General features: G+C 46.7%; 1 protein-coding gene across 2 annotated transcripts in view; it reads right to left on the bottom strand.

Moving 5' to 3' along the window:
- Nucleotides 1-25406, bottom strand: part of SEMA4F (ssemaphorin 4F) — a 137228-nt gene that overhangs the window by 69362 nt on the left and 42460 nt on the right. For both annotated transcript variants that reach the window (XR_010921843.1, XM_067558854.1), the window contains exon 2: nt 23978-24129. Coding sequence is in view for 1 of the 2 variants with exons in the window: in XM_067558854.1 (XP_067414955.1) it covers nt 23978-24118 (141 nt within the window). In the remaining variant the exon portion in view is untranslated. The remainder of the gene's footprint in view (nt 1-23977; nt 24130-25406) is intronic.

Here is a 25406-nt window from a genome sequence, read left to right as displayed (position 1 = left end):
TGTCTGTGTAGAAAGTGAATGGGCCCTTCTAACACCTTAATGTACAAAGCCTCTCCCTCATCCTTATGCATATGTGGTTTATGAAAGAAGTCAGGAAGATGTATTAGTGTGATTAAGATGGAAGCTACAGACCATTTGGGATGTGGTCTCATGGAGATCTCGTTCTTGAAAGGATGGTGTATTGCGGGCTGTGCCTTAAGAGGATTCACCTAACCATTCCAGCTGACGTGACAGCCACAAGGAAGATATCTTAGCAAAAATGTAAGATACAGAGCAGGTTACCATTGACTTGAATGGGAGCCCTATTAGAGCAGCAAAGAGGAGATTCAGGTCCTAGGGAGGAACTGTATCTCTGATTGAGGACGAGAGTCTAGTTATCCCTTTCAAACATGTATGTCCCATAGGGTTAGAAAACATCCACTGACCCTGTATTGGAGGGTGGATAGCAGATATTGCAGTTAGATGGACTATTAAAGAGCTAACATATCTGTCTCCTTAAGGTATAACAGGTATTCCAGCATATCTTGGATCCACGCTTCTGCCGGAGTCTCCTCACAATGCTCAGAACCTCCACTTCGCTGGTATGTGTTTCTAGTGGAGGTTTTCCCGTTGTTCAGTAAAATGTTTTGAACAGCTGAGGAACAATCCTCTTTTGTGCTGTCTAATGACTCACTCAGCCACGCTGTGAGATGAAGGCTGTCAGGGCTGGTGTGAGACTTGACTGTGGTGCTGGGACACTATGTCCCTGTCTGATGTCAGTGTTGGAGGGGGCTGAACTGAGAGTCTCTGGCTCTCCAACCTTCAGTGCTGCCTTGACCAGGCTGAAGCCATTAGAGTAATTTTTGCACAGTCATTTCAGCTTCAGAGTCACTTTTGGAATGAGCAGGATTGGTGCGAATGCACACAAGACCCAAACAACCCCCATATCCTCCGCCACATAGCAAAATGCATCTGTAAGAGATCCCAGACTGCGACCTGCTCTCGAACGGAACTGATGGTACTCTGTTTAGTCTTGTGGAAAACAGGTCTAGGCTTGGAATACCCCTGTCTAGAAAATGAATCTGGCTACACTCATTTTCAGAGACCACACGTGATGCTCCAGGAACCTCTTGCTGAGAGGGTCCACAAATCTCCTGGGAGCCTGGAAGGTGAGAGGTTGTGAGCATGATCCAGATTTTTATGGAATTTGTCAATCGAGTCTGATCATCTCATGACACAACAGACTGGATCTGGCACCTCCCTGCTTGTTCAGCTAGAACGCTATGGTTGTGTTGTCCATTAAAACCTGGACAGATCCCTGATGTGAGGCAGGAAGACTTGACATACTCAGAATGTGGCTCAAAGATCTAAAATGTTCACATGGAGTGATGATTGCTGCTCTGTCCACGGAGCTTGGACCTGCAAGTCTCCAAGGTGAGCACCCCAGCCTAAGGTGGATGCATCTGTTGTCAATGGTTTGGAGAGAATGGAAGTCCCCTGCAGACATTATTTGGGTCCTTTCCCCATTCCAATGAGGACAGCACCTTGGCCTGGTGAATCCACACTTCCAGACAGGGTTTGATTGGATGATATGCAGACTTCTACCATCCTGCAAGCATCTCTGGTGAAGTCTAGCATGCAACGTTTCATATGTGCAGGAGGATACGTGTCCCAGGAGACACAGGTAAGTCCTCAATGTCACTGAGGGGTGAGACCGTAGACTGTTGCACAAGTCTACAATGGCCTAGAATCTGTCCTGAGTCAGATAAGCAGTTGCTGTCATCAAATTGAGAATCACTCCAACAAACTCAATTCTTTGCACTGGAGATAGAACCAATTTGTCCTCGTTTAGGGCCCACCTGACCACCAGAACTGCTTTCCACTTGCTGGCTAGAGAAACCACAGATCAGCCAGTTGTCCAGACACCACTGCTGCCATGCACTTGGTAAAACCGCTGGGGCAGACGACAGGCCAAAAGGGAAGGACTATCAACTTAAAATATTTTCTATGACGGGGATGGATCACCACCACAGGCATCCTGTAGGTCAAAAGCAGCATGCTTGTTATTGGGGCTAGACAAGGAATGATAGAAGCCAGGAAGATTTATGCAGTTTTATTTTCCTGATTAAGTTGTTTAACTTCTGGGTCTACTTCTTTTGGGTATGAGGAAATACTAAAAATCCCTTCTCTGATGGTGGAAGGGAATTTCTGTTGCCTGATCTACTGATTATGTATTAATTATATTGATTACTTAAAAATTCCCAATTAACATTCTGACATTTAATAGGTTCTTGTCCTAAGATCAGGCTCAGTACTAGTAGAATTCCTGTTTAATTTGGAACCCCAACATGCACAGTTGCGACATTCACACGTCTTATAAATACAGAAGGTTTTTCCTAGTTTTACAAACACAGTTAGCAAAATTACATCACTCCAACCCAGCAAGGTAAGCAGGGATAATACAGCATGACCTGAGCATCTATATTCTCACACCGTCCCTTGCAGAGCAACCCGAAATGTTAATTATCTTCCTCATCCTCCCCCTTACCATCACTAGTGGTTGTAATCCTGGCATCTCCCAAAGAATGCAGGCCAGGTCCAGGTTTTATAATGTGTTACACTGATGCCACTATGTCTAATGCATATTTGGTAGGGGTTTCAGCCCCATTTCCTTATTTGTAGTTCCTCACCCTGCTAAGATTGGGGTGCCCTTCTCCCATGGGTTATTAATCCTGTTACTTCAAATTTATTAGCATATACATCAACGAGTTACTATGGCACTCTCATAGTCAAACATCTGCGGATGTCCCTAATTTAAAATATCCCAAGCTGGTACAAACAAGCATCTTGTGGTTACCTGTCAGCAGTTCAGTCATTGCAGCATTCTATCTTGTGCTATTTTATGATCTGGGATTACTCTTGGTTAGCTATTTATGCTAAGGCTTTTGGGGGCCTTATGCCTTGATTAGTTTAGTTAAGCTATTTTCTTACAAGGGCCTTGAGGCTTGCAGGTTCATTGCATTACTGACTTACCTTATACCTATGCCCTATCTAGCAAACAACTATGCCTGTAGGCTACATTTCCTCTGTAGCTCCAAGATGCAGAACAGCCTGCAGCTCTTGTATGAGTGCAGACGCATGAAAGGGTCCCTGAAGAAGGGATAAGAAAGGTGAGTGAGGGTAAGGCATAGACTGGAACTGAATAGAACCCAGTCCCACACTGCTCAGGACTCACTGGTCTGATGTCATGTCATTTCTTCAGGGCATGGGGAGCCAATCTGTCTCCAAAAGTGGGGGAGTGGCAGGCTGACTAGGTGGGTAATATGGATCTCTATGTTGTTTCTATCACCTATATTGTCTCATGGCTAGAGAGGCTGGAGAATAGACTTCCCGCAAGCAGAGCGTAGCCCTAGAGTCTTTGAAGGAATGCAGTGACTCATCTGTCTTATCTGAAAGGAGGTTGTTGTACTCAATGATAAATCCTCCAGGGTTTGCTGCACTTCCACTCCAGAGTTCTGGAGCCATGAGAACTTCTACATAGTAACTTCTGTCGCCATTGCTCTGGAAACCAAATCCATAGAATCTAATGCAGTTTTTGCTACCGGATGACCTGAGACCAGGGCCTTGAACTCTTTTCATGCATCCTCCTGAAGCTTATTGACTATCTTACCCACCGAGTCCCAATTAGGACAGTTGTACTTTGACATAGCACTGACTAGTTAGAAATGCACATTTTCAGGTTTGAGGTGGAATAAATTATCCATCACATGAAGCCAAAAAAAGTTGGATTTTCTTCTTTTGGTGTCACCTGGAAGCATCTCTGGCATGGTCTTTCATTCGCCTCAATGACAATTAGTGAACCTAGTGTAGGATTAGTGAAGAGTTGTTCATATTCCTGAGAAGGGACTTGGAAGCGACACTCAATTTTCTTGGCTGTATATGTTAGGGAGATCAGAGTCTGCCAAAAAACCTTGGCAGGTTCTAATAGCATCTAGTTAACAGGCAAAGCCACTCTGCCACCAAGTACTGGAGAATGTCTATGAGTTTGTGTGGCTTCTTCTTCACAAGCTCATCTTGGACTCCAAAAGAGGCTGCCACCCTTCTCATCAGCTCCTGATACGCTTCGAAAGAATTGGGAAAGAAGAATCAGGAACCAGAAAACCAGGAGGTGGTATAGGTTCTTCCTGTGGAAAAAGGACCCCAGATGGATGCAGGCACACTAGCCATGTCATGTCATAGGTGGCCAATGAGAGATACCGCATGGAGATGTGTCTCTGGATCTATGCCTATAAGAGTTCCTGGTGCAAAATCTCCAACATCTTTCTGATTAATAGGGTGAAACTCTGGAACTTCTTGGTCTGGTGGAGGAGGTAAATTGATTGGACTCTGAGTCCAAGAATGAGATAGAATAATCCGTTGACAAAGGAGAAGCTATACCACTGAGAGCCAAAGATGTTGAGAGCTTATGAACCTGCACTGAAAGCACCACCTTCTGGGTAAAGGTGGTAAGTATGTGTACTGGAACTTTCGTACCGTGGGTACCAAAGCATATGCCGATAGTGAAATTGTTGCCTGAGCCAGAAACTGAGGTGGGTGCCTTTGCTGATGGACATTGGGATCTTGGACTGTAATGATCAGTGAATCCAGCACTGACAGCCAACACAGATCTCTAGCCACAACAGTCTTCTGGAGTCATCAGCACCAAGATGGTCAGTGATACTGAAGCGGAAGCCCCATGAGAAACTCAGGCTGCAGTGCGATGGATAGCAAATATGATGGCAACTCAGCATCTGCTGCCAAAGTCAATAGTATCAGATCATGCCTCTCTTGCAATGATACTGGGAAGCAGCAGGCCGAAGCTCTTGCTTTAACCTCAGTACCAATGAAGTCCCAAGGCAATTTTTCTGAAGCACAATGATGCACAGAGTTCTTTTTGGAGCTTGAGGAGCTTTCTGGGTTTTTGAAGCTGTAGCAAGTGCACTGTTTTTCACCTTATGAGAGGGCCTCGTGATCATAGGCGTGTGCACCCAGGGAATCTTCATCAGGGGTGTCAAACTGAATTCTGCCAGTGGGCAACATTTGAATTACCCGCCGGCGGAATTCTCGCCGTGTCATAGTCTCCACCGAGAAATCATGTGAGAGAGGGTATTTCTGCAGCAGATCCCATTTCGCAGCTCCGTCCACCAAAGGATCGCGCGCCCTCCACTCTTTCGGCGGCAGCATTAAACACAGTGAGACAGCGCCGCGGGCCACATCAAAAAAGAATCGTGGGCCGGATAAAAACAGGTATGTATGATACTGCTGCATTAGCACACCCAGCACGTCCCGTGCGCATGATGGAGAACATCTCTTTCTCCTGACAAGAGGACACAGTCTTATCAGCTTCATGAGGAGAAACTAACAAAGATGAAGGAGCACTCAGCCAGCATAAGATCAGATCTGAGTCTCTGAACAGTTTGGACCAGACATAGGTCACACGGTCTCCTCCAATATACTCCTTCAAAGGCAGCTATCGGCATTTTTGCCTTCTTTCCTTGAAGGAACAGCAAATGCTGTCCATTTCTCTGATGCATCAATCCCCCAGGCTCAACTGGCAGCAAGTGTTAGGGTGGCTATTCAGGATGGTGACCCCGCAGAAGCAGCAATGTTTAAAGCCCACAGGTTTTTGCATTTGAAAGCTGGTACCGAGCACCTCAGGCTCCCAGACAATAAAGGGAAAGTCCTGTGAGGCACTGTAAGGGAATGCTCTCACTTCACACAAGCACCCATAGCCAAGTGTGCATCTGCTTGCTCTTTTTTCAGTTTGCGGTGCCCCCAATCAATCAATCCAGTCTTCTCAGGCAGGCGTTCAGCAACTTGGCCCTCTGACCAAGTCACACACAGTCAATATGTGAAACAATGGACCCTTCCGGGGCAGGCAGTCCAGGTAACATCCCACTGCAGCCCTCCCCGGGCTGAGTCCTCTGCTGACCAATAGGGCCTATCGCAGTACCCTCAGTGGGTCATGGCTTTGTGCATCACCTTCCCTGGGCTCAGTCCTTTAACCTATCCCTCCAACAGGGCCTCTCACAGTTCCCTTCCTGGGGTCTGCCTGAAGCCCTTCCTGGGCTCAGGTCTCCCTCAGTCTTTCTGTAGCCCTCACTGGTCTCAGCTCACAGTTCTTAAACAGTCCAACAGGGTCTATCCCTGTACCCCGGTTGGTCTCTATCTGCAGCCCCCTTGCTTGCTCTGGTATCTGTCCCTGCTCTGGAATGGAGCAGCACCCCCAGGGCTTCCTCCATGGAGACTCTTCGCCCTCTCTGGGCCTTGCTGACCCCAGCTGAGTCACTATCAGTTCAGTCCCCTTCCAAAGGGGTGTATCAAAGTTCAATATTCAGCCCTTTTCTATCCTGTTTTAACTCCCTTCCTCAGGGCTTATTTAAATTCCTCTCTCTGGGGTAAGGCCACTCCACCTGTGGCCAGGGCCGGGGGAAAACCCAGACCCACTCACTACTCCAGGTTCTAACTCAGGGACCCTATAAGTAGCAGCCACATGCCGTGTCACTTTAATTAACTGCTACTGTTTCTCAGAGCACTTCTCATGGCCCCTCAACTTCTCTCTTACCCTAGGGCTGAAGTCCCATCTAAGTCCCAGCCAAGGGCATCTTCCTTGCTGCCCCAGTTCCTGCCAGCAGATTGACTCACTCTGGCCATGCAGCTCCTTTTATACGAGCTTGCTGGGCCCTGATTGGTCACTTCCTGCTTGGAGGACTCACTTCCACTTCTCCCTTCTGGGAGAGGGTGTGATAGGACCATGAGACCTCCAGCAGGGGACCTCTGGGCCTAATGCACGCCATCACAGAGACAACAACAATAAAACAACAAAGAGAAACACTATCTATGCTAACTATTTACCCTAACTACTATCTATGATTTGCAAGAAAAAGTGAAAATCCTTACAAGGAGCTCCAACTTGTAGACACAGGCAGTGAGAAGGAACTGAGGGAGGTTCAGGATAGCTCTGCCTTTTCTCCTGGGCTGGAGGCATGAGGAAGCACAGAGCACATGACCCACCGACAGGTACTGCTACAAAAAGCTCTCAGGCTTGAGTGCATGCAGTGCACATACATACCTAAATGGAACAGAGCTGTGCAGTTTCTCAAAGAAGAAAACAAGCTTTCCAGCTTTTTCAACTCCCAATCAGTTTCTCAACTTTGAATGAACGAGTTGCATAAATTGAAATGAAAAAAAGATTCTCTCTGGACCTGCTGGTTTAGCACTTCGGCAAACTCTGGCTCCAGGTGACTTCTCCCAGTTCAGTGGTTTAACTTTCTTTAAAACTTTGGCAGCAAATATACTGCTTGAGTATTATTTTATTTAAATTATATCAATTAATTATAGTAGGACTAGACCTTAGTATAGGTTGTAATAATTTCACATTTAATTTTAAAAGTGTTTTTTAGAAACGTATTTTAATATGTTCCAGAGGGGTAGCCGTGGTAGTCTGTATACAGCAAAAACAACGAGAGTCCTGTAACACTTTAAAGACTAACACATTTCTGCAGGCATAAGCTTATTTGTTAGTCTTTAAGGCAGGGGTGTCAAACACCCAGCCCACGGGCCGGATACAGCCCGCCAACCTTTTTGGTCCAGCCCCTGGCGGCAGTGCGCATTGCCACAACATCTCGTGGCGTGGTACTCTTTCGTGACATGCGCTGCCGTAAGATGTCGCAGCAGCGTACACTGCCGCCAAAGAGTACAATGCCGTGAGACTTGGCTCTCTTGTGCCACCTGTGCGATAAGACAGCATACTCAAAAGCTGCAATGCAAATGGCTGCACGGCCATTATGAGCCGCCCCACTGCAAGATTAGACGTTGTCAAGCAAAACCTGCCTGAACATCTTGATCTCTGTGCTTAACAATTTCAGGGTAAGCAATGGCAGCGAGAACATGATAAGAATTTGCCAGGTCTCTTATATTTGCACTTACCAAGATTTACTTTTTTTTTTTTAAAAATACCTTTCCCTACCTCGGTGGAGGATGCCCCAGAACTGTCTTATTTATTCCAGCGACCCAGCCCCAGAGCAGCCCAGGAATGGGAGGGCGTTAAGGCAGCTTAAAGTCATTTCAGTCTCCACTCCACTGGGCTGTGAGTTCTGTGCCAGAGCTCTCAAAGACAGCTCAGAATCTGATATATCCGAATAGAAATCTAAGAAGGTGGCTGTCTGTTTGATTGAGGATTTAGAACATCAGGATTTTCCTTATGCCAGCTAAATCTACAAATTCAGCCTGGTTAAATGGACTCAGCACTGAAAACCAATTGTTACAAGTTTTAGCCAAAGTTCAAATCACAGCTGCAAAGCCTATTAAAGCCTCCTTACATTTTAACCCTCCACGCTTCTGCCAATCTGTGGTACAAAACTAGATCGAAAAACTAGATAAACACATTTTAATAATCAAATGTTTCAAACAATGACATTAGAGTTTCTAAAGTTTAGAAGTGCAGCACATTAAACTCAGAACAGCCTTGGGGCATCGCGCAGTACTATAATTCTTAATCATTGTTGATTCTTTTAATCGTAAAATAGTAGTAGTTGTAGAAGCGAATTTACTGCGGTTTTTATATCACTGATATCTAGCAAATAAAATCTAATACTACATAAAAATGGTTGTGCCTAGTATTTCGATTTATGCTATGTATGGCCCTTTTGAAGTATATTTAATTCAAATCTGGCCCGCCACAGCAAATGAGTTTGACACCCCTGCTTTAAGGTGCTACAGAACTCTCGCCGTATTTAAATAAAAAATTCCATTTTTATCCAATCTGGGTGGAGGGATTCCACAAGACTCAGTGAAGGAGGGAGCAAGACTTGCAGAGAAGTCATGGACATCAATGGCCTGGAGCATGCAGAGGCACCCATCACCGAGATGGTGAGCAATGCTAATGGAAACAAGACAGTGGTCAGAGGTGCAATGCAGAAAAGGAGAGGTGCTTTGGTGGGTGAGTGGCTGACTTGATCCAGCCTGGAGGGATGAGAGGAGGCAAAAAAGAGGAGAAGGGGCTGACACGGTTCAAGGCAACTGCACCTTTATTCCCCCTGTGGTTCCTTCAGCACCCACTGTAAGCTCATAGCTCTTCAGTTGTCACCTCTCTTGGGCATAGACCTGCATTTTCCCCCATCTCCTGACCAGGGTTTTTCCAGGCTGCATGGTCTTGTCTATACTGTGTTACTCCTGGCAGTGACACAATGAGTTAGTTTTCCAGATCTAAAGAACAGCTTTGTGTAAGCTCGAAAGCTTGTCTCTCTCACCAACAGAAGTTGGTGTAATAAACATAACACTTCACCCATCTGGTCTCTCCAATATCCTGGGACCAACAGGGCTACAACAACACTGCATATTCTCAGCAAGCCAGGCTGCCTAAACAGACCAGTGTCCACATTTTGCTTTCTTTTCAGAGGCTATAAACAGCATAATTGCCCATAGTTTAAGTTACCACGCAGCTTTTTCTAAGCAAGTACATTTAGTCTTAAGGTGAAAGCATTATAGAGAAAACATTAAAACAGTAAAAGAACCTACAAACACTTATAAGCTTCCCAGAGATCATTCCAGTCCCCAACTCCAATGAGTGTTCTGGTAGGAGTCAGTCCTTCAAACCCCACCGAACAGTTTTCCCATAGTTACAAATTCATAGCAGCTTTAGCTCAGAACAAGCATTCCCAGGAATTGGTTAGTCTTTCCTTTATACAGCTTGTGCCTTTGTTCCTCAGATTCCAGGAACAGATAATCAGGGTGTAACTTCAAAAGGGAGGGTTTTTACATAACCAGAAGTGGAAATTTGCATTAAATTCACCCTAGATATTTCCCCAGGCAAGCCACTTGACACGGTCTGTCCAAAAGTCCATTCTTGTCTGGCCCATTGTTCAAATACAGTCCTTTGACGTTCATAAGAATTTCCAGGGCTCACATCTCATGTCCCCCTCTAGAGAGGTCAGATACAATCCTGGCCCACAATAACACACAGCCTTTGCATTTAATACATTAAACTCCAAAGAAAAAAAACTTTAATTCAATAAGATTTTTCAAAAGTATTGCAGGAAATTGCTGTATTTGTCACAGGGACCTCAAGGAGGAGGCTGATGGCACTGAAGAAGAGGGAGATCCAGGCACCAAAGTCAGAGGGAAGTGGTCTGGGAGGAGCTACAGGGAGGGTGTAGTGGATAGAAAGACTTGATGGAGGGATGTTTGGGGAATGGAAAGTGGGCACTGGAAGTGGCAGGACAGAAAATGCTTGATATGGCCCCAAAAGATCCTGGTGTGGACAATGTGCAGGGGAAAGAGTATGCCAGCAGACAGCAGAGCTGGGTCTCACAGGTCTCACAGAACTGGGAGATGGGTGAAGAGAGGGCAAAACGGTGACATCTACAGTACTGCCACACCCAGGAGTTTAAAAAATCATGACCCAGGATTGAAGAAATCATGAGATTCTTTTATAAAAATCTCATGATTTTTAAGACAAATTATGAACTCTTGCTCTGACTTCCCCTTTGATTTCTGAGCTGTTCAGGCATGTGTGTCATGTTTGCAAATTTTTCTCCGAACCATGAGGGCTACAAACTAACTTTCAGAAAATGGCAGCTACCCCTCTCACCTACCCACTTGTCTCCGGGAGCTGGGTCATTATGAAATTCACCAAATATAGAATCATAGAATATTACAGTTGGAAGGGACCTCAGGAGGTCATCTAGTCCAACTCCCTGCTCAAAGCAGGACTAACCTCAGCTATATCATCCCAGCCAGGGCTTTGTCAAGCCGCAGCTTAGAACCTTTATAGATGGAGATTCCACCACCTCCCTAGGTAACCCATTCCAGTGCTTCACCACCCTCCTAGTGAAAAACTTTTCCTAATATTCGACCTAGACCTCCTCCACTGCAACTTGAGACCATTGCTCCTTGTTCTGTCAGCTGCCACCATTGAGAACAGCCTAGCTCCATCCTCCCTGGAACCCCCTTACAGGTAGTTAAAGGCTGCTATCAAATCCCCCTCATTCTTCTCTTCTGCAGACTAAACAAGCCTAGTTCCCTCAGCCTCTTCTCATAAGTCTTGTGCTCCAGCCCCCTCATCATTTTTGTTGTCCTCCGCTGGACTCTCTCCCACTTCTCCACATCCTTTTTGTAGTGGGGGGCCCAAAACTGGACAAAATACTCCAAATGCGGCCTCACCAATGCCGAATAGAGGGGAATGATCACTTCCCTCGATCTGCTGGCAATGCTCCTATTAATGCAGCCCAATATGCTATTAGCCTTCTTGGCAACCAGGGCATACTGCTGACTCATACCCAACTTCTTACCCACTGTAACCCTCAGGTCCTTTTCTGCAGAATGCTGCCTATCTCGTCGGTCCGCAGACTGTAGCTGTGCATGGGATTCTTCTGTCCTAAGTGCAGGACTCTGCACTTGTCCTTGTTGAACCTCATCAGATTTCTTTTGGCCCAATCCTCCAGTTTGTTTCAGTCCTTCTGTATCCTATCCCTGCCCTCCAGGGTATCTACCACTCCCACTAGCTTAGTGTTATCTGCAAATTTGCTGAGGGTGCAATCCACCCCATCCTCCAGATCATTAATGAAGACGTTGAACAAAACCAGCCCCACGACTGACCCCGGGGCACTCTGCTTGTGACTGGCTGCCAGCTAGACATGGAGCCATTGATCACTACTCGTTGAGCTCTATGCTCTAGCCAGTTCTCTATCCATTTTATAGTCCATTCATCCAACCCATACTTCTTTAACTTGCTGTTAAAAATACAGTGGGAGACGTTATCAAAAGCTTTGCTAAAGTCAAGGTATATCACGTCCACTGCTTTCCCCACATCCACAGAGCCAGTCACCTCTTCATAGAAGACAATCAGGTTGGTCAGACATTATCTGCCCTTGGTGAATCCTGCTGACTGTTCCTGATCACCTTCCTCTCTTCCAAGTGCCTTAAAATGGATTCCTTGAGGACCTGCTCCATGATTCTTCCAGGGATTGAGGTGAGGCTGACCGGTCTATAGTTCCCTGGATCCTCTTTCTTCCCTTTCTTGAAGATGGGCACTATATTTGCCTTTTTCCAATTATCAGGGACCTCCACCAATTGCCATGAGTTTTCAAAGATAATAGCCAATGGCTCCGAAATCAACATCAGCCAACTCCCTCAGCACCCTCGGATGCATTGCATCTGGCCCCATGGACTTGCATATTTCCAATCTTTCTAAATAGTCCTGGACCTGTTCCTTCAGCACTGAGGGATGTTCACCTCCTCCCCATTCTGTGCTGCCAAGTGCAATAGTCTGGGAGCTGACCTTGTCTGTGAAGACAGAGGGAAAAAAGGCATTGAGTACCTCAGCTTTCTCCACATCCTCTGTCACTAGGTTGCCTCCCCCAATCTGTAAGGGGCCCACACTTTCCCTAATCTTCCTCTTGTTGGTAACATACCTGTAGAAACCCTTCTTGTTCCCTTTCATGTCCCTTGCTAGCTGCAACTCCAATTGCGCTTTGGCCTTCCTGATTTCATTCCTGCACGTTCGAGCAGTATTTTTATAATCCTCCCTAGTCATCTGACCAAGCTTCCACATCTTGTAAGCTTCTTTTTTGTGTTTAAGTTCACCAAAGACTTCTTTGTTAAGCCAAGCTGGATGCCTACCATATTTGCTATTCTTTCCACACATCCGGATGGTTTGTTCCTGCACCCTCAATAAGGTTTCTTTAAAATATAGCCAGCTCTCTTGGATTCCTTTCCCCCTCGTATTAGCCTCCCAGGGGATCCTGCCCATCAGCTCCCTGAGGGAGTCAAAGTCTGCTTTTCTCTAGTCCAGGGTCTGTATTCTGCTGTTCTCCTTTCTTCCTTTTGTCAGGATCCTGAACTCGACCATCTCATGGTCACTGCTGCCTAGGCTGCCACCCACTTCTACTTCCCCTACCAAGTCTTCCCTGTTGGTGAGTAGCAGGGCAAGACGAGCACGGCCCATATCACAAGACTCATAGTAAAATCATAATAGTTGGCAACACTGCGGAAGGGCACATGATTTGGGAGACAAAAGCGGGCCAGATGTCAGCAAAGGAAGGAGGCCGGGGCAGACTCTACTCTGTTTGCACATTATAAATGTGATCAAGCCATGATCATTTGTACCAAAGCTACGGTTATTTTTTAGTTCTGTGATTAGTTCCTCTTTATCTGTCAAGATGAGTCCTGTACTTAGGATGGAAGAATCCCATACACAGCTACAGACTGGGGACCGACGAGATAGGCAGCAGTTCTGCAGAAAAGGACCTGGGGGTAACAGTGAATAAGAAGCTGGATATGAGTCAGCAGTGTGCCCTGGTTGCCAAGAAGGCTAACAGCATATTGGGCTGCATTAGTAGGAGCATTGCCAGCAGATCGCAGGAAGTGATTATTCCCCTCTATTCGGCATTGGTGAGGCCGCATTTGGAGTATTGTGTCCAGTTTTGGGCCCCCTGCTACAAAAAGGATGTGGACAAGTTGGAGAGAGTCCAGCGGAGGGCGACAAAAATGATTAGGGGCTGGAGCACAAGACTTATGAGGAGAGGCTGAGGGAACTGGGCTTGTTTAGTCTGCAGAAGAGAAGAATGAGGGGGATTTGATAGCAGCCTTTAACTACCTGAAAGGGGGTTCCAGGGAGGATGGAGCTAGGCTGTTCTCAGTGGTGGCAGATGACAAAACAAGGAGCAACGGTCTCAAGTTGCAGTGGAGGAGTTCTAGGTTGGACATTAGGAAAAAGTTTTTCACTAGGAGGGTGGTGAAGCACTGGAATGGGTTACCTAGGGAGGTGGTGGAATCTCCATCTTTAGAGGTTTTTAAGCTGCAGCTTGACAAAACCCTCGCTGGGATAATTTAGTTGGGGTTAGTCCTGCTTTGAGCAGAGGGTTGGATTAGATGACCTCCTGAGGTCCCTTCCAACTCTATGATTCTATAATTTTATAAGGTCTAATATAGGATTCCCATACTGACTGCAACACTTTTTGATTTAGGAAGTTATATTTAGAGATTTTAGTGGTGGCTATGGCAGCTATGGCAATTTCCTGGAATATCCTTGAAAAAACATTAAGTATCTTTGGTGTGCACTGTATTAAATGCAACGGATGCATGTTATTTTGGGCCAGGTTTTTCTCTAATGTTTTGCATGAATACTGTGTGTCTCAGTTTCCCCTGTGTATTACACAAAAACCTAGGTGGTGGGACAAGGGTATGTGATTTTTGCAGAGACCCTAGTCAGCAGGTGTGGCTGTCTTGAGCTGCCTGCGCACAGATGATGACAGGACACTTTACAACCTCACAACTGATGGCTGGGGTTCATTCTCCACAAGAGCCAGCCAGCTGCGACAAGTTGGAACAAGGCCAGAGGTAGAGGACAGAGGACCTGTTTGTCTGAGAAAGAGACAATGGACGGAGGAGGGGCAACGGGCAAATTGGAGGCTGGGCGGTCAGGGGCTGAAAAGGGAAGAGTCCAGGATTCTGGGCTTGGGATTCCCCTCACTCACCCACACACACACCCCCACGGATGGATATTGTTGCATGTTCCTAATTTCTGTGCTAACAAGATCTGTTCTACGCTGTGCACCCGACGACTAATAAACCCTGCACCCTGATGGGAGAATATCTCCACAAATGGGGTATCAGGGCTGAGGCCCTTCGCAGCAAGGACTGGTCTGATCTAGGGGGGCTGGAACAGCTGTACAAGATATGTCTTCCTGACATGGAAATGTGGTTGGTGGACAAGAAACCTGAGGAGCTGCAGCGTGCAGGCAGGTTGGGCGATGAGTTTGTAGACAGCAGGTCAGGATATGGAATGGGTCCCAAGGGGGACTGGCCCAGATTGGGGGTGCAAAAGGGCAGTCACCCAAGGGCACCCCAAAAGGAAGACTGCTAATACTGGAGCAGACCAATGGCCCCTGGAGGACCAAAGGGACCTGATGTGCAGTTACTGTGGGCAGAGAGGCCATAAGTGGGCCTGATGCCTAAAGCTCAGGGACAAGATGAGCCCAAGGGAGGAAGCCAAACCCTCAGAGATTTAAGTGGGTGGGAGCTCAGCTAGAGGAGGAGCTGGCTTCCCAGGCGGGTACAGCTGGCAGTGTACCAGGGGCTCAGGAGGGAGGAGGGTGCCAGGCCAGCCCACTGGGGAGGCAACGCTCCAGACTCAGAGCTCTCAATCTGCAGCGCGAGTGCAGATCCACCCTGAAGGAGCAAGTGGCACATCATCCCCATTGAGGTGGATGGAAAGAGGGTGCAGGGGTTCTAGGACATGGGTGCTGAGATGACTGGTGCTGGCACAGCCCGAGGTGATGGGCCTGGACCATGTAGTGCTCACTACATACCTAACCCTGAGGGAGGCATTCAGCCCCCCAGTTAAAGTACCTGTGGGGAGAGTACATCTGAGATGGGAAGCCAAGGAGAGCCCCAAAGAGAGCTAATGGGGAGTGTTCTGGAGGATTGGCCGGGTGGATCCGAGAGCACCCTAGTCATTACCCATAGCCAGACAGATGCACCCCACCGTGGCACCAGGAAGACTATCCAGCCGGGGATGCAGGGCCCTACAACAGGATGGGAGCTAACAGGGGCAGGGCTTCGCAGAGCTGTGACCCCAGACCCAGCCAGCGAGAGGGAACAGGCTCTAACTCCTGTCCCCAGCAGCTGAATTCCAGGACAAGCTAGAGGGACCCCTCAGAGAAGCTGAGGGAACTTGCTGGCAACAGGACTGCAAAACCCCTTGGGGGAAACTGCAGGAAAAGACTCCTGTGGGAGAAGGGGTTCTTGTACCAGGAATGGGCTCCCCCTGCAGAGGTAGAACCGTGAGGAATCAGGAGACAGCTGGTGGTCTCCAGAAGTATTGCTCCAGGCTATTGTACCTGGCCCACGATATCCCTCTCTCCAGATACCAGGGAATCCAGCGCACAAGGCAGAGGCTGCTGCAGAACTTTTACTGGCCAGGGATCTTTGATGCGGTCCAGCAGTACTGCCACTCCTGTGACCCCTGCCAGAGGGTGGGGCAGACCCAGAACAAGGGTAAAGCAGCTCTTAGACCTTTACCCATCACGGAAGTACCTTTCTAAAAGGTGGCAATGAACATGGTGGGGGCCCCACCCGCTTGGGGAAGAAATATATTTTGGTGGTGGTAGATTTCGCTACTTGCTACCCCAAGGCCATGTCTCTGTCCTCTTCTGAGGCTGACACTGTGGCAGACGTGCTGCTGACCATTTTCAGCATGGTTGGGTTTCCCCAGTACGTCCTTACAAACCAGGGTCCAATCTCATGTCAGCCCTGCTTCAGTGTTTGTGAGAGAAGCCTTGGCCTATCACCCTCAGTCCAATGGGCTGGTGGAGAGATTTAACAGGACCCTAAAGATGATGCTGAAGACTTTTATGGCCCAGCATCCGCAGGACTGGGACAAGTACCTGCTCCACCTCTTGTTCGCATACAGGGAAGTGCCCCTGGAATCCACAGGGCTCTCTCCCTTTGAGTTGCTGTCTGGGAGGAAAGTGAGGGGAACCCTGGACTTGCATGAGGGATGAACGGTAGGGGAAGGCCTCTCCCGATAGGGAATCGGTGGTGAAGTACGTACTAGCTTTCCAGGAAAGGCTTGCTGAGCTCATGGGTTTGGCCAGGGAGAACCTAGAAAGGGCCCAAGGGAAGCAGAAGGTCGGCACTGGGGACCAGCTAATGGGTCTCATCCCAGTATGAAAGAATAAGCTGCCTAGGGCAGGCCCTTTAAGGTCGTCAAACAGCTGAGTAAGGTTAACTATGTATGGAAGCGTCCAACCAAGCTCACAGACACCAAGTATGCCATATCAACATGATGAACTCGTGTGTGGCCAGTGGGAGGAGAAGGGGGATGATCCCCTGGTGGGTCTCTTCCCTGAGACAGGAGCTGCCTCCCACTGGAATCAATTCCCTTCTCTGACCAGCTAACCCCTGCCCAGCGAGCGGAGATCAGAGAGGTGCTGGGCTCTTACCAGCCACTGTTCTCCAACAGGCCAGGGCTCACTAACCTGGCTGTCCACCAGATGAAGACGGGAGCAAATCCTCCCATCAGGTGTTCCCCTTTCCAAGTCACTGGAAAAACATCCCAGGACCTGGAGAGAGAGGTCAAGGATATGCTGGCCTTAGGGGTGAACTAGCCATCCACCAGCTCATAGGTCTCACGTGTGGTACTGGTCCTCAAGAAAGGTGGGTTAATCCGATTCCATGTGAACTATTGGAAACTCAATGCCACCACGTGTCCAATGCCTACCCCATGCCTAGAACAGATGAGATCCTAGACAAGTTGGGGGAAGCTCATTACCTCACCGCTATTGGCAGGTACCTTTAGACCCAGATGCTAGACTGAAATCTGCCTTCACTATCCCCATAAGGCTCTTTGAGTTCCTGGTACTGCCTTTCGGCTTCAAGGGGGTGCCTGCCACCTTCTAGCACCTGGTGGACCAATTACTGAGGTGGATGGAGGGCTTTGCCCTGGTGTACATTGACTTGGGAGGACCATGTCTCCCAGGTGAAAAGGGTGCTGGGTGACCTAGAAGATGCAGGACCAACAGTAAAAGCTGAAAAGTATAACGTGGGGATGGCTGAAGTGTTGTAACTGAGCCACAAGGTGAGGAGCAGCCCCCTAAAAGCCCGAACTGGCCAAGGTGGAGACTGGCCTGCTCCCCAAACTAAGAAACAGATCCAGGCCTTTATGGGGATGACAGGTACTACCCGAGGTTTGTACCGCACTTCATGGCTCCATGGCTCCCCCCCACCATCACTGAGTTATGCAAGAAGGGGAAATTATGCAAAAAAGGTGGTTTGGACCAAGCAGTGCCAGGAAAGCCCTCTGCACTCTGAAAGTCTCTAATTCAGGGCCAAGTTCTGGTAAACCCAGACTTTTACAAATCCTTTCTAGTGTTCACAGATGTCTCAGACACAGGGCTAGGAAGGGTGCTGATACAAGCCAACGCTAAGGGGGAGAGAGACCCCATTCTGGAGGGTGACAAAAATGGGAGGTTTTTCCATAATGTTTTGCATGAATACTATGTGCCTCAGTTTCCCCTGTGTATTACACAAGTACTTAGGTGGTGGGACAAGGGTGTGAGATTTTTGCAGAGACCCTTGGGGGCAGGTGTGACGACCTCTTGCTGCCTGTGCACAGATAATGACCGGACAGTCTGCAATTTCGCAACTGATGGCTGGGGCCCATTGTCTACAGATAAGAACTGAAGTAAAAAAAAAAAAAAAAATTAAAAATAAAGTGCCCCCCCTCACCCTGAGCAACAGCAGGGGTGAGGTGCACAGAAAAGCAATGTTAAAAACATTGAGCCTTAAGGTGGCTCTGAGAAATCAGACTGTCACTTTGATAAGGGTACATGAAAACTCTTAAGCACAAAACAGTTACACCTTATGTAAAAATTGATATGATTAAAATAATGTTATAAAAGTTAAATTATTTTAAAAAATGTGCATTTTCCCATGACACACACAGTGTATATTGTAAAAAAAACAGTAAAAGAAATGTAGACCAAATTTACTACTTAATTAAAATCCTGCAAGGGCTCAAAAAGGAGCCAGAAAAGGTTGTTTCAGAGGGGTAGCCGTGTTAGTCTGTATACAGCAAAAACAATGAGAGGTTGTGTTTTCTTTTTCAGAGCACTGTGTGCTTTAAAAACAAACAAAACAGACAAAACAAAAACAAGGTGAAGACCATACTTTAAATTTTAAATTAGCCCATTGCACTTTGTGGGAAAAGGCTAGCCCAACAGTATATCAGATACAAAAAAATTGTTTTTGTCAAAGAAACAAAACAAGCCATGGTTAAAATGGTTCCATTCCTCACAGTTAAAAGTATGGAAGGGGACTAAAAAATTGTTTGTTTTATTTTTCAAATTCTCAAAGAAGAAAACGGACAACCAGTGATGCCTGTTAATGCACATTTCCTAGCTGATAGGAAAAGAAGAAAACTGCCCAAAGATGGTAACACAAAGAGGCTGCAAATAATGGACACAAAAGAAAGGCGAGAAATAAGTTAGTCCTGATACTTAGGGACAGATTAACCCTTAGAAGGAAAAGTCCCAGAACTCCAAGGATATGCAGATTCCAAAAGGATATTGAGCACACTGGCCTAAAAGACCTTGTCTACATAAAAGGGATGGTATAACAGGATACTTACAAACACCCACTTGAAATTGATTTGATACTAATGTTGTTATTACCAAACCTTGAAATAAATTTAATGTTAATGAGTAACCCTGTAACACTTTATTTATATTTATATATATATATATATATATATATATATATATATATATATATATATATATATAATAAATAAATAAATAAATAAATAAAGTAAGTTTTGGGGAAAACCTTTAGTTATGCTAGAAATGGTAACTGGAACCACACCTCCTGTTAAAAAGCCTTACGGTAATGATGCTTCTCAGCTATTACCTGTAGATAAATTTAACACTTGGCACACCAGAGAAAACATTACAAAACCTGGCCTGCCTGCAGAACAAAATCACAAAAAGTATGGGAGTAATTCCTGTTTTGCCAGCAATCAGAAAAGAGATTTTTAAAAGGAAGGGGGTATTATAAGCAATAATCTGCCTCCCCTCCCAAAGGGGTAGGAAAATGTTTTTTGTCTTTCAGAACTTCAGGAAAAGCTGGCACCAGCAAAACAGCTAAAGAGAAACCCAAAGTACCATTGATATACTGTCGCGACGAAGATTGTGTTTTATGTTTTGTGTTACGTTGTGTGTCTTGTTGCTAGCATTGTTGTGTATTGTATTAAGAAAGGAGATACAAAGGATTAAGAAGCACTTTAACAATATTTACAGAAACAAATGTTGCAGAAGGGCAGAGGTCAAGAAATGCCAGTCTGTTAACAGGGAGACATCCACAGGTGATAAAGGCATGTTTAAAGGCAAAATATGCATGGAACGCAAGATTTGTGTGTTGGGAAGGAATAAAAAACAAACAAAAACCTCATGAACCTCTAGCATGTAAGCCTAGCTGAATTCACCTGGGTGTTGTATAAAGTTGGATATAAGAAAAGGAAGGCCATTACAACACCTTCCCTGATTACTATAAAGAGCAGTACAGTAAAAGCCCAGTGAAGGTATAGCTGCCCTAACACCATCTCAGTGTAAAATACTGAAAGCTATTGGATTTGCTTGGTAGCCAGGAGGGGTGAGTATCCCAAGATAAGGCTCCCAAGAAGTGTTATTAAAAGCTGCTTGGGTGGAACTGAATTAAAAGTTAAAATACTGAATGCTACTAATATAAAGGTATTGGTAAACAAACTAAGCTATGTTATAGTTGAGATACAAGAATTTTTTTAAAATCCATCAGTGCATGCATCCTTGTCAAAATTAGGAATGTGGCAACAATTATTTTCTAAAATACTGCCAGTGCGGCAACAGCAAGGGGAAAAGGATCTGTTACTTTTAGCAGAAACTATAGATACAATACAAGAAAATGTATCCTTAGCACTAGCCTGTACACAGGCCCAGGAAATAAGTCAGCAATTGGTCATTCAAATAATCCAGGAAGGCATGCAAGGAAATTTGCCTTTGGAATAAAAAATTGTCAGAAAATGTTACCAAAGGGGAAAAACAATTAATGGCATGGTGGAAATTGGTAAACTTCACACTGAACAAAGACAAAATGATTTTAAGAGCATATGTAATAACTTGTACACCCCAGTCTCAATATTGACATATCCAGTGGTACCCGTGGGAATCCAGCTAACAAAGAATTTGGTTATGTATTCCACTGATCACCATTCCTGGGCATTTAAAGAACATCAACAATGGAGAACTATTAACATGTTTCAGTGTGTAGCCCATGAAAGTTTGGGATGTGTGTGTGAGGATCAAAATTTACAGGAAAGAGATGAATGTTTTATGTTAAAAACAAAGATGTATGTTTGATATATACACTGAACAAAAATCAGCTGTTGTGTATGCGGGAAGGGATGCGCCTGTATTAGAAGTCATTGTCCAATGGTAGTAGTAGGTGACAGTGAATTGTAATTTATGACTTATTTAGTTAATAGATGTTTTTGTAATATTACTAAAATTAAAAGTTATAATTTTGAATACTATGTACCTGTATGGACTGTAAACGACTTGAAGTTTAAACCACAGCTGTATCACAATGTAACACCTGTAACTTTAGGTATGAATATGACCATGATAAGAAAACTATTGGTCCATCCTATGTTGCATTCACAGCTTCAATATATTGCGCAGACAGGAGAACAAATACATACTGAAGTACAACACGATAATACAGAAATCACTCATGTGCTGAAAACTATTGCAGACACAGGACATCACTCGTGGTGGGAAACACTACTGGGGTGGTCACCTTCTGCAACTGGTATGCTTAATGTAATGGTTCACCCCACTGTGGTGATCATTGGATTCCAACTGGCTTTATTGGTAAGCATAATAGCTTTGGCTTGCTGGATGAAGAGAACAGTTCGGAAAATACAGGAAGCTGACACACAAAGTCAAATAAAGCCCATGCTAATTATACCCAGGAGGCAAGCCCAAGTTCAGCGGGTCTGAGTATTGGACTCCTATAATAGTAATGAAGGCTCTGGTTAAAGCCTCATTAAGGAGGGGACTGTAAGGTCTGAGGCCTTGTTCTTGGGCTAAGCAGTAGCAACCACCTCAGGAGCGGCAGCAGCCAGAAGCTAAGTGGCAGGTAGTCGCATCTTCACATTCCTGAAGCTACTTCAAAACAATGTCATAACTAAGTGTGCACTATTCAAATCAGTTAAAGTGGTGGGATATGATTGGTTAAAGAACTGTTTCGTAATAGGCTAGGATTGGTGTTTTGTAGTAACTTAGTTTAAATGATTGGCTAAGGTACAGCTAAGCAGGATCCAAGTTTTTAACTATATAAAACTAAGGTCCAAAAGGAAGTGCTTTGGAACCTCTCTCTCCAGGACACAGCCCAAGAAGATCAGAGCTGCCAGACCTCAACACCTGCCAACCATATTGTGCAGAAGCTGGAGTCCCCAGATTATCTAATCCTGACTGGCCACCAGGAGAAGTTTGTCTGCTTTATTGGGAGTGGTGAGCATTGTATGCTTATCATGTGTATTCTGTTTTGGTAACTGTTAATAAATAGAGAATAAAGAGATTACTGTGTAAGGCTCCTTCACGGATAAAAGATCCTGCAAACCCACAGAGAATTACACCCGGAGCCCTATGAATTTGGGAATGGGTGTGGGTAATTATATTAACCAAGTGAGTTTCACCCAGAGTCCTACGGACTGGGAAAGGGTGGCCCTGAGCCCAAAAGTGTGAATTGAATAAGGGTAGGTGCCTTCTCCCCCTGGAGCCCTACGGATTGGGAAAGGGTGGAGGGGTGCCTTTGAGCATTAAGGTGTGAATTAGGGAAGGATGGGAGTGCCTAAATTAACCAGTTTACACCTTGAGCCCTATGGATTGGTGTAATGGTGGGGTGCCCTAGCGTGTGGGTAACAGCATGGCCCCTTCAGGGATGGAGGGTGTGTGAGGCTTCCCCAGGTGTCTCATCCAGCACTTACAGTGTGGAACAGGTGTGCTGAACGCTCCACAGTCAGACCCAGGAGGCACTTACGCCAAGGAGTCTTGCCCTAGTGAAAGTATGGCCCAAGGGGTGTCACACTGAACTAGTCCTGTCTGAACTCTTTTCAGAGCGGTTCTAGAGCTCTGGGACTGAGACTCCGTGACACCAGGATTGCACATGTCCTAACCTCTCACTGGGAGGAGGAGAAGACATAGCATGTTAGCCCTAGAAAGTGTTATGAACTTAAAAGAACTGTATTGAACAATCAGACTGACAAGAATGGATTTTTAAATAATATCTAGTGGTTTGTCTGAGGAATATCTAGGCGGACGTGAATGCAAATTCCCTCCTCCATTTATGCAAAAAACCAGTCTTCTGAAGTTATGCCCTGAGAGGGGAACTACTCTCTATTAGTACCTGTTCCTGGAATCTGAAGATCAAAAGGCCCAAGACTAACAGATTTGTGGGGAGGGGGGTTGCTTCTTCTGAGCTAAAGCCGTTATGAACTTGTAACTGCCAAAAAACCGCTTTGTGGCGTTGGAAAACTGACTCCTACCAGAGCCCGGGGTGGAACTGGGGTGATCTCTGTAAGCTTATTAGCATGTGTTTAGGTTCTCTCTAAAGCTTTCACCTTAGGAATAAATATGTGTTTGCTTAGAAAGAGTTGGAGGGCCATTATGCTGTTTATAGCCTCTAGCAGGATCCAATATCTTTAGGACTTCTTGAGCTTCAGGATGTGTGATGGGGCAGAAAATATGATCTGGCCAGGGTCAGTTCCATTCATCTTCTATTGATTGTATCAGCAAAGTGTGCAGACAGCTCTTCACGCAATCCATGTAGTGTCCACCTGTGCAGTTCCTTAAGTGCGGACCATGATTCTGCCTCATGGACAGTGGAGGAGCAGCAGCTTGTCTGGCCTCCTGCACTGCAGTGGCACCATCCTGCAGGAGCCATTTGTGCTGTGGGCAGGTGGGTGCAGTTTGGAGCACTTCTGGACTATGCACTTTGTTTGCTTTAGTTCATCTGCACTTTTCTCAGTCAGTGGGAGGGGACTGGCGCTTAAGAACTCATCCTCCAAACTCACCACCTCACAGCAACAGCCCCACACGCACCCCTACCCTGCGCCCCCATTCCCCTTGCCCATTTTCACAGCAATGCGCCCCCGGACACTGCTGTGTAACTCCCCCAGGTCTCCTCAGCCATCTCCATGACAAACAGTGCAGGCCCACATCCACGTTCTCCCTTCCCTATGGCTCCCCTGTAACCAGCCGACAGACACACCCCAGCCCTTATCAGACACACACCTCCCCATTCAAAAGCAGCCCAGATACACACACCCTGCCAGGCCCCCACAACCCTCATTTGTGATCACAGCCCAATAGGCCCCCACCCTGTTGCAGACAGCCCCATACGAACTGAGTCTTGTGCTCACCATCTTGGCAGGCTGGTTGACTGAATCCAAAGGCAGGGCGAAGATGGCATTCTTGGCTCCCACGTACAGAGTCTTGGTCTGCGGGGCCACCAGGAAGATGCTGTAGTTGGAAACGGCCTCCTGGGAGAAGCGATGAACCATCTGCTGCACCTCTGCAATCAGAGAGCAAGCACATTGTCTGTCTTGTGCATGGGGCATGTAGCAGGCAAGGCCTGACCCAGCACCACCTACGCTGACCAGTGTGGGCCAGGTCCATGAGGTCACCAAGAACATACTCAGCTTCAGGCTCCAACAGTTACCTGCTACTTCAGATCCAGACTGAAAAGGAGTGCACAATTTTAGCTGCACTCCCCCGCCCCCTGAGAACATGCATGAGCATGTATGAGCTGCAGGCCCCACCACTAGACTGCATGCCTCAGCCTGCCGCTGCCAAGAGATCCACAGCGCTCACCAGCCTGGTCTGCAATGGGATTTCACCTCAGCCTCTCCCGGCCCTTGCTGGTGACAGCTCAGCCCCAGTGGGACTGACAGGGAGTGTGCTAGCGTAAGCAGGGCTCTCATGAGTGCAGGCATTTAACACCATGCTCTTGAGCAGTGATCCAAGCAGGACTAGGCACAGGGGAGAATGTCTGAGGCTGCAGGAGCCTGGCCTGCACTGTGGTGTCCACAGGCTCCTCCTTCCAGGAAGCTGAACAGGTGGCAATTTTCAGGAAAAACCCTAGTGTGGATACAAATGAAGGGAAAAGGCTGGAGACAGGGAGATGCCCCCTCCTGCTGGAGAGCTGCAGCTGACTCATTGCATCTAGCAGTCCCCTGCTGCAGCTGCCAAGAGGAGCCAGCAGGGGGTGATGCGAGCTTTCCAAGAGAGCACCAGGAAGGCCTGAGCAGCCTTTTATCCATCCTCACTTTGCCAGCGCAGCCCTGGCAAGAGGCAGCCTAGAGACAGATTTCATCTCCCCTTCGCCGCTGCAGTTCCTGTCCAACTCCAGCACATGCAGCACGCCCTGCGGTACATGCCACTAATGAGCAGTGGGACCCAATCCTGTAGGCAAGCTGGAGCATGGCTAAGAGCCGATACCTTTCAGCAGGAGGGCCAAATGCAGGCCACTGCTAAGTAGGGGAGGGCAGCTGGCACCTGCACAAAAGCCAGCCATGGGGAAGTGCAAGAGGTATCAGGTGTGAACACGAGACAGACGGTTTTAGCTGTGGGCTATGGTCTCACTAAGTGGCTGACCTGGCTTAGGTGCCTGACTTTAGGACAGGGTTGTAGCTGAGGAACCCAGGCTGAAGGAGGCAAGAATCTCTGGGCCTGTCAGGCAAGTGCATCAGATCAGCTATTTAGACCCCTAAGCCCCTCTCTTCGCCACACCACTCTCCTAGCTAGCTCAGATGTCTCCCTGTATAGCTTGCTGGCTTCTAAGATCCCTTT

The sequence above is a fragment of the Emydura macquarii genome, unplaced genomic scaffold (genome assembly GCF_026122565.2).
Source record: "Emydura macquarii macquarii isolate MOO-44397 ecotype Brisbane River unplaced genomic scaffold, CSIRO-AGI_Emac_v2 contig_2193, whole genome shotgun sequence".
Taxonomy (NCBI): Eukaryota; Metazoa; Chordata; order Testudines; family Chelidae; genus Emydura; species Emydura macquarii.
The sequence above is the reverse complement of the archived record's forward strand: the minus strand, read 5'-3'. Positions and strand labels throughout refer to the sequence as shown.